Source organism: Lipotes vexillifer, unplaced genomic scaffold (genome assembly GCF_000442215.2).
Source record: "Lipotes vexillifer unplaced genomic scaffold, Lipotes_vexillifer_v1.1 scaffold120, whole genome shotgun sequence".
NCBI classification, from domain to species: Eukaryota; Metazoa; Chordata; class Mammalia; order Artiodactyla; family Lipotidae; genus Lipotes; species Lipotes vexillifer.
In genome coordinates, this window is record NW_006791240.1 from 361,176 (window position 1) to 373,553 (window position 12,378).

Genomic DNA, 12,378 nt, shown 5'->3' on the forward strand with positions numbered 1-12,378 from the left:
ATATATATACCACATCTTCTTTATCCATTCATCTGTTGATGGACATTTAGGTTGTTTCCATGTTTTGGCTATTGTGAATAGTGCTGCTGTGAACATAGGGGTGCATATATCTTTTTGAATTATAGTTTTGTCCGGGTGTATTCCCAGGAGTGGGATTGCTGGATCATATGGTAATTCTGTTTTTAGTTTTCTGAGGAACCTCCATACTGCTCTCCACAGTGGCTGTATCAACTGACATTCCCCCCAGCAGTGCAGGAGGGTTCCCTCTTCTCCATACCCTCTCCAGCATTTATTTGTAGACTTTATAATGATGGCCATTCTGACTGGTATGAAGTGGTACCTCATTGCAGTTTTGATTTGCATTTCTCTAATAATTAGTATGTTGAGCATCTTTTCATGTGCCTACTGGCCATCTGTATGTCTACTTTGGAGAAAGTCTATTAAGGTCTTCTGTACATTTTTCAATTGGGTTGTTTGTAAAACAGTTGTTTTTTAACTTCCTTACAACTTTATTAGAAATCTTGATGGCAGTCATACCAAATTGTGGTATTTTATTTTTGCTTCTTGCAGAAACAAGATCCTACGTTCACTTATGAAGTAATAGTAGTTGATGATGGCAGCAAAGACGAGACTTCAAAGGTAAGTAAACTTGCTTTTAGAATTGCCAACAGATGGAATAATTTGCAAATGTAAAATCATATTTCCGCTCGTCAGAGAACCCTAAAGGTGTGCCAGATACTCTCCATTTAACATAAGTGGGTAGTAGAAAAAGCAGAGAGATTTCATATATGAGAAGCTGGAAAACATACCTGCCTTTCCACTGCTCCTTGAGACCAGGGAAGCTTGGAAGGTCACCAAATAGGGAGAGAATACACATAACAACAGTTCACCTTGGCCTCTGGGGAACCCTCTTTGCCCACCAATTTATGGTTCCTTTAATTCTAAGCATAATTTGTTTCTCTATGCTCCACCTTAACTTATGGTTTCTAAAGTAGTCATGCAAATAGGAAGACACCTTCATATCTGCCCCTGGGGATTGGGTATGTCCTTTGGCCTACCCCACAGTCCCTTCTAGATTGACCCATGTGGTGACAGTATCTTAGGGTTTATCCTCTCTCCTTCCTGCATTCCTAGACCTGTAACTGCTGGGCCCTGGTGCATTAATCCTGCAGTAGTACATGTATTAAATCTTGTCAGTGATCCTGATAAATTACTCTCCAAACATCAAAGTATTTTTGTTATTATGACTGCTTCACATTTTGTTTTTTGACACTCATGTTTCTATAATAAAAGATTCACTTACAGTGCTATTAATATTCCTGTTAAATGGCAACATAATAGATCTTAAATATACAGGGAAATATCTGTTCACCTGATTATTCATCAGTTATGGTTTTGGTCCACTCCAGCTGTGCAGGAAGTGCTGGACACTGGCTGGACCCCATAGGTACACGTGCCTGCCCCCTGGTATAAGGAGCCCCCAGGACAGTCAGGCAGCATGGCTCCAATTTCTGTAATGCAGGTAAAAATGGAGCCAAAGAGAAAGATGCTGAAAAGAATTTGAGAGAAAGAGAAGTGACTTTTGAACTAAACCTCTAAGGGTGATAATGACTAGGAACATGGAGGATAGTATATTCAAATTGAAAAAAAAAAATAACGTAAACAAAGGCATAGAGGCCTGAAAGTATTGGTGGATCTGTGTTATGAAGAGTAGGTGCTGCACTTGGAATAGTATGACATGAAAGATGAACACAAACTGTCCAACAGTTTATTAGTATATGAAGGGAGTGGTGTAGAAAGTCAGCATCGGGCATCTACTGCTGAGATGACAGAGCAGCCTCAGCCCAGCTGAGAAGCAGCAGCTTTTCCTGAAGAGTATTTCCTTCAAGGCCTTTTGCCATGTGAGTCTCAGGCTGCTCTCTGGAAGGATCCAAGAGGGAGAGGTTCACACTTGTTCCCAAGGTTGGGAGAAACAAAAAACTTGAAATCATAGTTTGTAAAAGGTTTTTTTTTTTAAAAAGAAAAACAACCTCTTTTCCCCTAAGTTGAGTATTTATTATCTTCCCGTAACACGTTTCACTCTCCAAGGGGTCTGGGAAAAAATTTAGATATAGTTCTTGTTCTTAAGGAATTTTAAACTAAGGGGTAAAATTTATGCCAAAGTACAGAATAAGGGCGTATTGCATTTGTACAGAGATATTTATTATACCCTCAAATAACATAAGATGCCAGAAAGGTAAGCATTCCGTGTGAGCTGAACTCACAAATGGTGAGTAAGTGTCAGCTGCTGCCATGTTCTGCAGGGCATACTGTGAAGTGTCAGTGTCTGTGTAAGCCAAGCAGGTGGGCCTCAGCGGTATTTGCTTCCTTCAAAGCCAGATCACGTCCCCTTTAGAAAGAGCCCTCGTCCTCGCCTGGTCAAGTGCCTTTCAGTGCACTCAGCTACATGCCCAGTGACTTCATCTTCCTGGTTTGGGTCTTATGATGACTATCATGCTTTCTGCCACCCCAGAATAAACATCAGCAACTCAAATAAATGTTCTCTGAGTGGACGTGTCTTGAGCCGTTAACATGAGTCAAGGAGTGGGACTGGTGCTAAAATACAAAGATGGAGCCCTGCCTCTGCCTTCCAGGACTTCACATCCAATACTGGAAACACGCTCCAGAGAAATAGAGCACAATGTGTTCGATATTGTCATCAGTTAGAAAGTGTCTCATGAGGGGAGCTTATGTAACAAGGTATCTCATACGCCAGAAGGTCTGGACATTGTTGTTTCAGCATTTGGACAGTGTCATGTGGCTGGATCCACGTCTTTTCAGTTACCAGACACTCCTCATCATCAAATGGGCACAGCACCATATATCACTGATCCTGAGGCAGTTGAGACAGTCAGGACATTAAGAATTCTCTTGTGTGCCTCTCTCCTTTTATAACCAGGAATAAAAACCTTCACAAGAAGCTCCCACCCTCCAGCAGACCTCCCCTAGAGTCCATGAGCCAGAACTTTGGTGACATGGCTACCCTTGCCTGCAAGAGGGGCTGGGAAAGTATAAATACGTGGTAAAGAGGATTTGGACCAATCATGATTCATCTCCTAGGACTGCAGACACTGTCACTGTGCAGACTGGGGTCAAAGGAGCAAGGAAGAAGGTGGTGTTTGCTGGGTAAGCAGCTAACAGTGCCACCATAGTCCTGTAATAAGACTATGTACAAAGGACGGTGGCTACCCTTGTTCACTGAGATTAATCAACTCCAGGCTGTGTGTCAGGCACTAAAATATTAATCCTTGGGACTTCCCTGGTGGCACAGTGGTTAAGAATCCACCTGTCAATGCAGGGGACACAGGGATTGCCCTGGTCCAGGAAGATCCCACACACCTCAGAGCAACTAAGCCCATGAGCCACAACTATTGAGCCCACGCGCTCTAGAGCCTGCATTGCCACAACTACTGAGCCCACACGCCTAGAGCCTATGCTCTGCAATAAGAGAAGCCACTGCAGTGAGAAGTCTGCACACCGCAACAAGAGTAGCCCCCACTCATCGCAACTAGAGAAAGCCTGTGTGCAGCAACCAAGATCCAAAGCAGCCAAATATATATATACATATATATATATATATATATATATATATATATATATACACACACACACATATATTGGCTTTAAGTAGCTTATAGCCAAGTGGGGAGGGGCTACAGTTCATTACTAAATGAGTGGTGCAGAGTGATTTATAGCAAATATAGATCACTGTTCCATGACTTTGATTATTAATAATAATGAAGTCAGGAAAGTTTCAGGCATCCCAGAGTCATGAGCCTGTGCCTAGTGGGAAGATCTACAAATAAGAGAAGTAACAGTTGAATTGGAAAATGCATTAGGAATACTTATTAGAATTATACTTTTTCCCTGGGGAAGGTGACGATGGGCGTGGAAGCTAGGAAGAAGAAATGGTGTTTGAGCTGAGTCTGAAGACAGGAGTGCAAACACCAGATAAGAATAGCTTCACAGGGGTTTCCCTGGAGACACAGTGATTAAGAATCCACCTGCCAATGCGTGCGACACAGGTTTGAGCCCTGGTCCAGGAAGATCCCACGTGCCACGGAACAGCTAAGCCTGTGTGCCACCACTACTGAGCCTGTGCTCTAGAGCCTGCGAGCCACAACTACTGAGCCCACATGCCACAGCTACTGAAGTCCGCATGCCTAGAGCCTGTGCTCCGCAACAAGAGAGGCCACTGCAATGAGAAGCCCACGCACCGCAACAAAGAGTAGCCCCCGTTCACCACAGCTAGAGAAAGGCCACACGCAGCAATGGAGACCCAATGCAGCCAAAAATAAATAAATAAAAATTTAAAAAAAATAACTTCACGACTGCCTATAGAAATGAGCGTCAGAAGGCAAGAGGTGATGAAGAGGTTCTGCGGAGGGTGATATGGAAAAGCAAAGGGCATGAGCCACACCCCAGTGGCTTGAAGCCTAAATGAGGGCCAAAGAGATGTTGATAGCAAATACAGATCACCATTTCATGACTTTGATACTAGATCAAAGAGTAATGTCAGTCGCTTAAGATAATAGTGAAGTCAAAGGAAAATGTTTAAGATGCTGGAGTTTTGAGCATGTTAGAGGCTGAGGACCCAGCAAAGAGGAAGAGATTGAAGATTCAGAAGAGGACAGGTCATGGATGATTATCTGCTGAGAGCCAGGAATTCGAGTGAGAAGATTTGGGGAAAATGGTCTAGGATACAAACAGCTTCTCTGGGGAATAAGGTCAGTTGCTGACAACTAAGAGGTCATTAGGCAGTATTGGGAGCCCGATCATAAATGTGTACCAGTCAATTAGAGCATGAGTTTTATTTTTACTTTTTCTAGCAGCTTGGTAGCCTAGGCAAAAAAGTCAAGAGAATAAGAGATGGCTACTACCTGTTCTGGTGTTTCCTCTGCAGGAAAGTGAATTGTGACTTCGACCTAGTAGTCAGGTCAGAACACCTGTTCTGGTGTTTCCTCTGCAGGAAAGTGAATTGTGACTTCAACCTAGTAGTCAGTATCGGATCTTGGCACCAGGAATTCAACAACTCTTGGCCACCAAAATGTGCGGTGGGTATAATCTAGTCACAAGGAGAGGGCAATTAGAATAGCAGTGTTTAAGCCAAAATCAGAGACCCAGTTTATATTGCTGTCTTGGAATTCAAATTGATTTTATTCTGACTTTTATATAATTTGACAGGTAGCTTTTAAATATTGCCAGAAATATGGAAGTGACAAAGTACGAGTGATAACGCTGGTGAAGAATCGTGGGAAAGGTGGAGCTATTAGGATGGTAATACCTAATTTCAACATTTTTATTTGAAATATAAAGGTATTTTGAATAACTTCTTTTGCAGATTACAGTACATGTATGTTCTACAGCCAGCTAGTTAAATACTAGTCTTTCAAATTAGTGGTAAATTGCTTTTAATAATAACTTCATGCATATATGTATATATAATATCAAGTTTAAAAATATCATGCCATATCTATAACACACTGGGTGACTCAGGAAAATGTTTATCTTATTCAAAGTTGAAAACATTGCCTTCTGTCTCTTATGTGTCTTTGACATAGTTAACAGATAATAAGATTACATGATTTTTTGCAGTTTACAAAATGCTTTCATGTATTGAGTTTTACCTATATGAAGGTGCTATGCAAAACATAGTAGTGTGAATTAAGATAAATCTGGGACTTCCCTGGTGGTCCAGTGGTTAGGACTCCGTGCTTCCACTGCAGGGGTCTGGGAACTAGGATCCCCAAAAACTGCACAGTGCAACTGAAAAAAAAAAGATACATCTGCTATGGTCACTCCTGATGTAATTTACAGTCTAATACAAAAAGTGATTGTATTTATGAGAGAGGCACAGATGAGGTACAGTAGAAGTTCCAGGAAAGAAGAGGTTACTTTCAGCAGTGGCATGTCAGGTAGGAATCAAGATACACTGAAAAAGATCTAAAAGCAAGATATGTGAAAGAAAATCCAAACAACAGTGCCTTAAATGACATAGGTAATTGATTTATTTTGTGCCTCCAAAAGAAGTCTAGATGTAGGCAGTCCAGGGCTCATTCAACAACTCCGTGTCCTCAGGAACCCAGCTTCCTGCCTTTTCATTCCCTCTTCCTCCTGCCCACCTGCATACAAGGTGACTGCGGGAGCACCAGCCATTACCTCCTCATTCCAGACAGGAAGGGCAGAGGGCAAAAGACGCACGCCCCTTCTTAGTTTGCCCCTTCTAAGGAACTTTCCCAGAAGCTCCACCCAGTGACTGGCCAGAACAGGGTCACGGGTCCACCCCTATTTCCAAGGAAGGCTGAGAGATGTTTTTCTGACATTTTCATTCTCGGCCAAATCAGGGTTCCATTTGTAAGGAAGAAGAAAAGAATAGGTATTAGGTAGGTAACTAGCAACCTTGGGCACCTGAGGAAAATAGCAAACTTCACAAAAGATATGTCCCTGAAGCCAGGCCTCCAACGATGGTGAACCCTGGCTTCCACTTACTGACTGATTATTTTGAGCTGGACAGCAGAAATTTACCACTTCAACATAATTATCACATTTAAACCTCCTCACATCATCTCAGTGAGTTAGGTCCTATTATTTTGATTATATAGATGAGGAAATTGAGGCATAGGTAGGTAAAGTGACTTACTCAAGGTCACATAGATATTAAGGCAAGATTTGGATTGGGTTGATTTAACCATGAAATTGTGCTCCTCACCTCCCTGATCCCATATGGAGAAAGATTTGAGAGAAGAGCATGCCAGTCAGCAGAGCAAGAAAAGACAGAAGTAGGAACTCTTGGGGTATGTACTAGAAGCAGTGAGTTTGCTCTGACAGGGTCGCAGGATATGCAGAAAGGAGAAAAAGAAAATCAGATGGATGCAATATCGTCGTGGGCTTTAAATGCACCCATTCATTTATTTATTCAGCCCACATTTGAGTGCTCACTAAGTGCCACGTACTTCATTAGAGATGCCAAGATGAAAGATACCTGTCCTTAGGGTATCATAGTTCACTAGTGTTATAAATGCTCCAGTATAAATGCTCTGGGAGGAGCAGCAAAGACTTCCCACAGGAGATAAATTCTGGATGGACTCTTGAAGGAGGATTAGGAATTCTCTAGGCAAAAGTCGAGGCAGGGAGCTTGCAGAGGAGAACATGAACAAAGACACAACAAAGGAACTTCTAGTGGTACATGAGGCTTGACTTTAGAGATATGCTGGAGGGTTATGTGCTTGTAGATCACAGACTTTAGGCTAGGGGCTGTTAGACTTTCACCATTGACAGAGTGACAGCAGCCAGCACAGTGGTTATTTGGATTATGATGCTGACACAACAGAGGAAGAGGAAAAGATGAATATGAGAGGTATGCAAAGTGAGGTAGAATTGTGTCAGGTGATCGGAGAGAGCAATGAGTTACCAGTAAGTAGCCTTGGGTACCTGAGAGGGGGAGGATGTCGTTAGAGAAGAGGTGAAACACTGGAAGAGGAGCTGATTTAAGAAACAATATGTTTAGTTGAGTTTGAGCCATACTAAGTTTGAGATGCCAAGTAGTGGTATCCAGAATAGCCTTGTAGAGAGGGTGTGAGAGTCATCCACATGTATCAGCTGAGAGTTGAAGCCATTCAGTTGGCAAGGAAGAGGGTATAGAAGAAAAGGAGAGCCAAGAACCAAGACTTGGGGCAAAGAGGCATATGAGAAAGAAGAAAAATCAGACAGAGGGGAGAGGGTGTGACTGAATGGACAACAGTGGAAGCAGCTAACTTAGACTCTTTCCAAGAAGTCTGGCAGTGAAGTGGAGGCCATCCAGATAGGATGTGAGAGTAGCAGGCATTCAAAAGCCCCCTTTAAAAAAACCGATGAGGTGGCTGAAACAAGTTTGAGGGCGAAGGCAATTTTCCATTAATATTGTGTAACAACCTACAGTTCAGCCTTATCATGTATCATTGAAATAGTCCTTTATTGTTTTTTTTATTTCAAACGTATAGCTACAGATTTTGTGCCTTGTAATGTTTACTCTTTTCCAAAACTTAATAATGTTTATAGATTAAATATAACATTTTTATTTCTGCTTTTTTACCCATATTCTAACAGATATGATAAAATTACAGATACTAATTAGCCTTATACTTACTATACAATAATTGATCAAATTTCTGTCTAGATTTGTATACATACATCTTATCTATAGCCACACTGCTGAGTGACATCAAAGCTGTATTCTGTATCAAACCATAAATATATTTACACTTAAGACACACTGTATTCACTCACATGCACCATGAAATTAAGAGTTGATGCATAAATCACTTTTTGGCCTTTTGGCTAAGATCAAGTGAAGAGTTGATGCATAGTTTATTTCTGGGTGAAATATACACTCGTAGAGCCATATTCTGCCCAAAAGACCAATCAATTCAAAATTGAATGGCATAATTTTGCTAAGTGTCAGATGCCTCAGATAACAAAGTAACATTTGAATATATCCATACTTTCTAAATTTTAGTGACATTCCACATTTCTTTATTCAACAATTAATTTAAAATACTTTAGATTCCATAATAAAAGATACTGAAGATCTATCATGTTATGATGCATGTCATAGCAAAGCTGTCTATGTTTTGTTCTTCATATGCTGCTGTAAGGAACCCCTGATCCCTTTTATGCAGCATAATACATATATAATACAGATATAATATTTATGATAGGTATTTTACATTTTTATTCTTACTGATGCAGCATATCTTTAACTTATCCAAATCTATTTTCTTATCTTGATATTTTCCAAGGTATTAATAGTATGACTTCACAAAGTTTTAAAAATCATGAAATAGACATTAGCTACTTTTGGAAAGATCTTATCAATGTAATTTGCGTTCAGTGAACTTCGGCCTCTTTCTGCCATTTCATACCTAATATGTAATTCTTGGATATTTTAAGTACAAACTGATATGTCACCGAATTTAACAAACTGATATGTCACCGAATTTAACCTTGATTTTAAGCAACTTTCTTTTCTTTGAAATTTTTTAATCCAGGGTGTATTCAGTTCTCGAGGAAAAAAGATCCTTATGGCAGATGCTGATGGAGCCACAAAGTTTCCAGATATTGAGAAATTAGAAAAAGGACTGAATGATCTACAGCCTTGGCCTGTGAGTATAAGAATATAGTTTAAACAGTATTCATTAAAGAATAGAGGGGGTCTAAAGTAAAGTTAAAATGATATTTACCTGTAAGTTAAACAATTGGGAGATTTTTTTTTTTGGTGTGAAATTCCTGTATACAGTCCCACAGAAGAGCTAATATTTTATTATAAACATTTGCTGATTTTCTGAGATTCACTTGACAATTATTTATTTAATATTCTGTCCGTCTCTCTCAATTTTAAATTGCTTTACTTCTACCAGAGTTTTAATATTTATCATGCATATTTAGCTAAGTCTTTTATTTAAAAGCATAGACTGAGACTTCTGGGTAAAGATGTGAAATGAAACTGTATCACCAGACTCTTGTTTTTGATGAAACAAACAAAAAACACAAGCAGCAATCTCTCAGAAAAAGGTTATGTGGGAGTTCGTGCCATAAATTCAGAAAGTGGAGGTTGACTTTCACTCAGTATAATACATTCGAGTTTCATCCAAATTGCTATGTATATCAGCAGTTTGTTCCTTTTAATCACTAAGTAATATTCCATTGTATGGGTGTACCACAGTTTCTTTATCGGTCCAACTGTTGAAGGACATTTGGACTGTTTTCCAGCATTTGGCAATTATGAATAAAGCCAGTATCAACATTTGTTTAAAAAAAAAAGTAGAGGTTGAGGAAAGAAAGAAAATCTTGGTGCCATTCCCACCTCTTAAAAGCCATTTAGAGAAAGAAGATGAATTTATCAAATTCTGAGCTTTTTAAAAAATATTCCCAATCTAGAAAGAACCAGACTTCAAGAATGAGTTAACACCCATAGACAACTGTATCCCAGGATTCTAGCAGAAGCGGAAATTGCTAGGGCTCACCATTGTCCTGGCCTCAGACTGGGTTTGGGTTGATCACAGATCCACGTGATCGGATCCATTCCTCAGAGGAGTGTACCCTTGTCCTTGTACAGGGCACGACAAAATCGCACAACAGCAAGGAACCCAGATAACCCAGGAAAGCTACATAGAGCTTTAGGGTGCTCCCCACCACCACCAAGTATAATCCTCAGGCCTTGAGACTCTAGTTCAGAAGGGAAAAATAGGTATCACGAAAGGTAGTTTATCAAGGAGAATTCACCTATACTGTACAAGAGCTACCCATATTAATCATGACAAAATGAAAAGAAATAAATGGCAGCTACACCAACATATTACTACAGAAACAGAATTAAAGAAAGTTTCATACAAAAGAAAGATAAACCCCATCTGAAAGCCAGTATAATCCAAGGAAAGGATAAAATTACACAAGAGTATTTTTGCTAAAGAAATAATACTTAATGAAAGTGAGAATTCAGCAACACAGGCATTTGAAGGTGAGATGACAATTGCAGATCTAAGAAAACAAATTGAGGGCCAAAATAAGATCAATAAATGGAACTATCCATGAATGAAATAGACCAAATTTAAACCTAATTATTATATTTGTTAAAATATTATTATATATTTGTTAAAATAATTCCTGATCATTCAAAAAGTAAACAATTTAAAACACCACACATAGAAAACCTATTAAAGCAAAACATCCAAAACCCAGAAAATTTAATAATAATTACAAAAATTCATCTCATATTTCTCTTCCTAGGAATAAATAACTATTTAATTTCATAGTTTGTGAAATATTGTTTCTTCCTCCACCATCACCCACTCCCATTTGTTTTTTCAACATACTAAATAAATTAACTAGTATCATTCTTAAAAGAATTAGTTTTGCAAATATCCCTTTTACCTGTGCTATTCAAAGCAGTAGCCACATGTCGCTATTTAAGTCAGTTAAAATTAAATAAAATTTTACTTCTTCAGTCTCACTGACCACATTGCAAATACGTGTGGTTAGTAGCTACCTTATCGGCTGACACAGATGTAGAGCATGTCCAAAATCAAAGTGATTTTGGACAGTGAAATTATTAAATTATTATTGGATATGTTACATGTTCACTCTTACTAAAAAAAGTATGTCTTTTTTCACCTCTTAGTAAATCATGATAAGCTAAAAGAAAAGTCCAGCTGGTGAAATTCTTGGGTTTGATATCCTAGTTCTCTCCAGAGACTCTACAGAGACTTGATATGTTTCTCCCGCATTATTTCTTTACCTTGGGGACCCAAGAGTGGGAGGGAGAGTGGAAGGTGTCAGATTGTTAGCTGCCTATATGTCATTCTGAGGTGGGGCAAAGAAAAGTTAAATGATTCAGCCAAAGTTAGGGGGTGAACCAAACCATACACTGGAAAAAAATCTGAACCTTCCTCTTGTAAATCCAGGTCCTCTGAAAAGGAAAGGAGTTCTGATGTCATCTTTTTTTCTAATCCTAACCCAATTTACTGCATTGTTACTGTAAATGTTGAGTTTCTGTTTTGTTTTGTTTTTTGTTTTTTTTCCGGTATGCGGGCCTCTCACTGTCGCGGCCTCTCCCGTTGCGGAGCACAGGCTTCGGACATGCAGGCCCAGCGGAAATAGCTCACAGGCCCAGCCGCTCTGCGGCATGCGGGATCCTCCCAGACCGGGGCACGAACCCGTGTCCCCTGCATCGGCAGGCGGACTCCCAACCACTGCGCCACCAGGGAAGCCCTATGATGTATTTTTAAATCCTCTGGAGCTAGTCCTTTGTCACTCTTAGAATTTTCTCGGCTCTTCTTCGTTCTTTATTTTTCAATATTAACTTCCAAATCAGCTTGTCTAAATCAATGAAAAATTATTTTTATGTTTTCATTGGTATGGAATTAAATTTAAAGATTAGCTTAATGAGCATTGCCTTTTAAGTTCTGTCAGTGCATCCTCTCATCCATGGTCATGGCATGCCCTCTGTGGTTGGATTTTTTTGTTTCCTTTGGTTGCATTTAATCTTTCCTTTATTTAGATCTTGCCACATTTCTTGTAAAGTTTATAGATTTTTCTTATTGATGTTATAAATACTCTTTTCTTCCATCATATCTTCTGATCACTGTTTGTACATATGAAGCCTAAAGTATTATATATATATATTCATTTCGTGCCCACTCATCTTTTTACATTCTCTTATTGTTTGTAGTAGGTTTTCAGTTGATATTCTTGGGTTTCCATAATGTAATGATTATATATAAAATCATACCATCTGGGCTTCCCTGGTGGCGCAGTGGTTGAGGGTCCGCCTGCCGATGCAGAGGACGCGGGTTCGTGCCCCGG

The 12,378-nt window shown here is 39.6% G+C and overlaps 1 protein-coding gene across 3 annotated transcripts in view; it reads left to right on the forward strand.

Annotated features, from left to right (window-relative positions):
• Window positions 1-12,378, forward strand: part of ALG5 (ALG5 dolichyl-phosphate beta-glucosyltransferase) — a 33,946-nt gene that overhangs the window by 6,152 nt on the left and 15,416 nt on the right. The window contains exons 4-6 of one of the 3 annotated variants that reach the window (XM_007464232.1): window positions 571-639; window positions 5,224-5,316; window positions 9,066-9,179. In XM_007464232.1, the coding sequence (XP_007464294.1) occupies window positions 571-639; window positions 5,224-5,316; window positions 9,066-9,179 (276 nt within the window). The remainder of the gene's footprint in view (window positions 1-570; window positions 640-5,223; window positions 5,317-9,065; window positions 9,180-12,378) is intronic. The other 2 variants (XM_007464234.1, XM_007464233.1) reach the window with 2 other exon arrangements.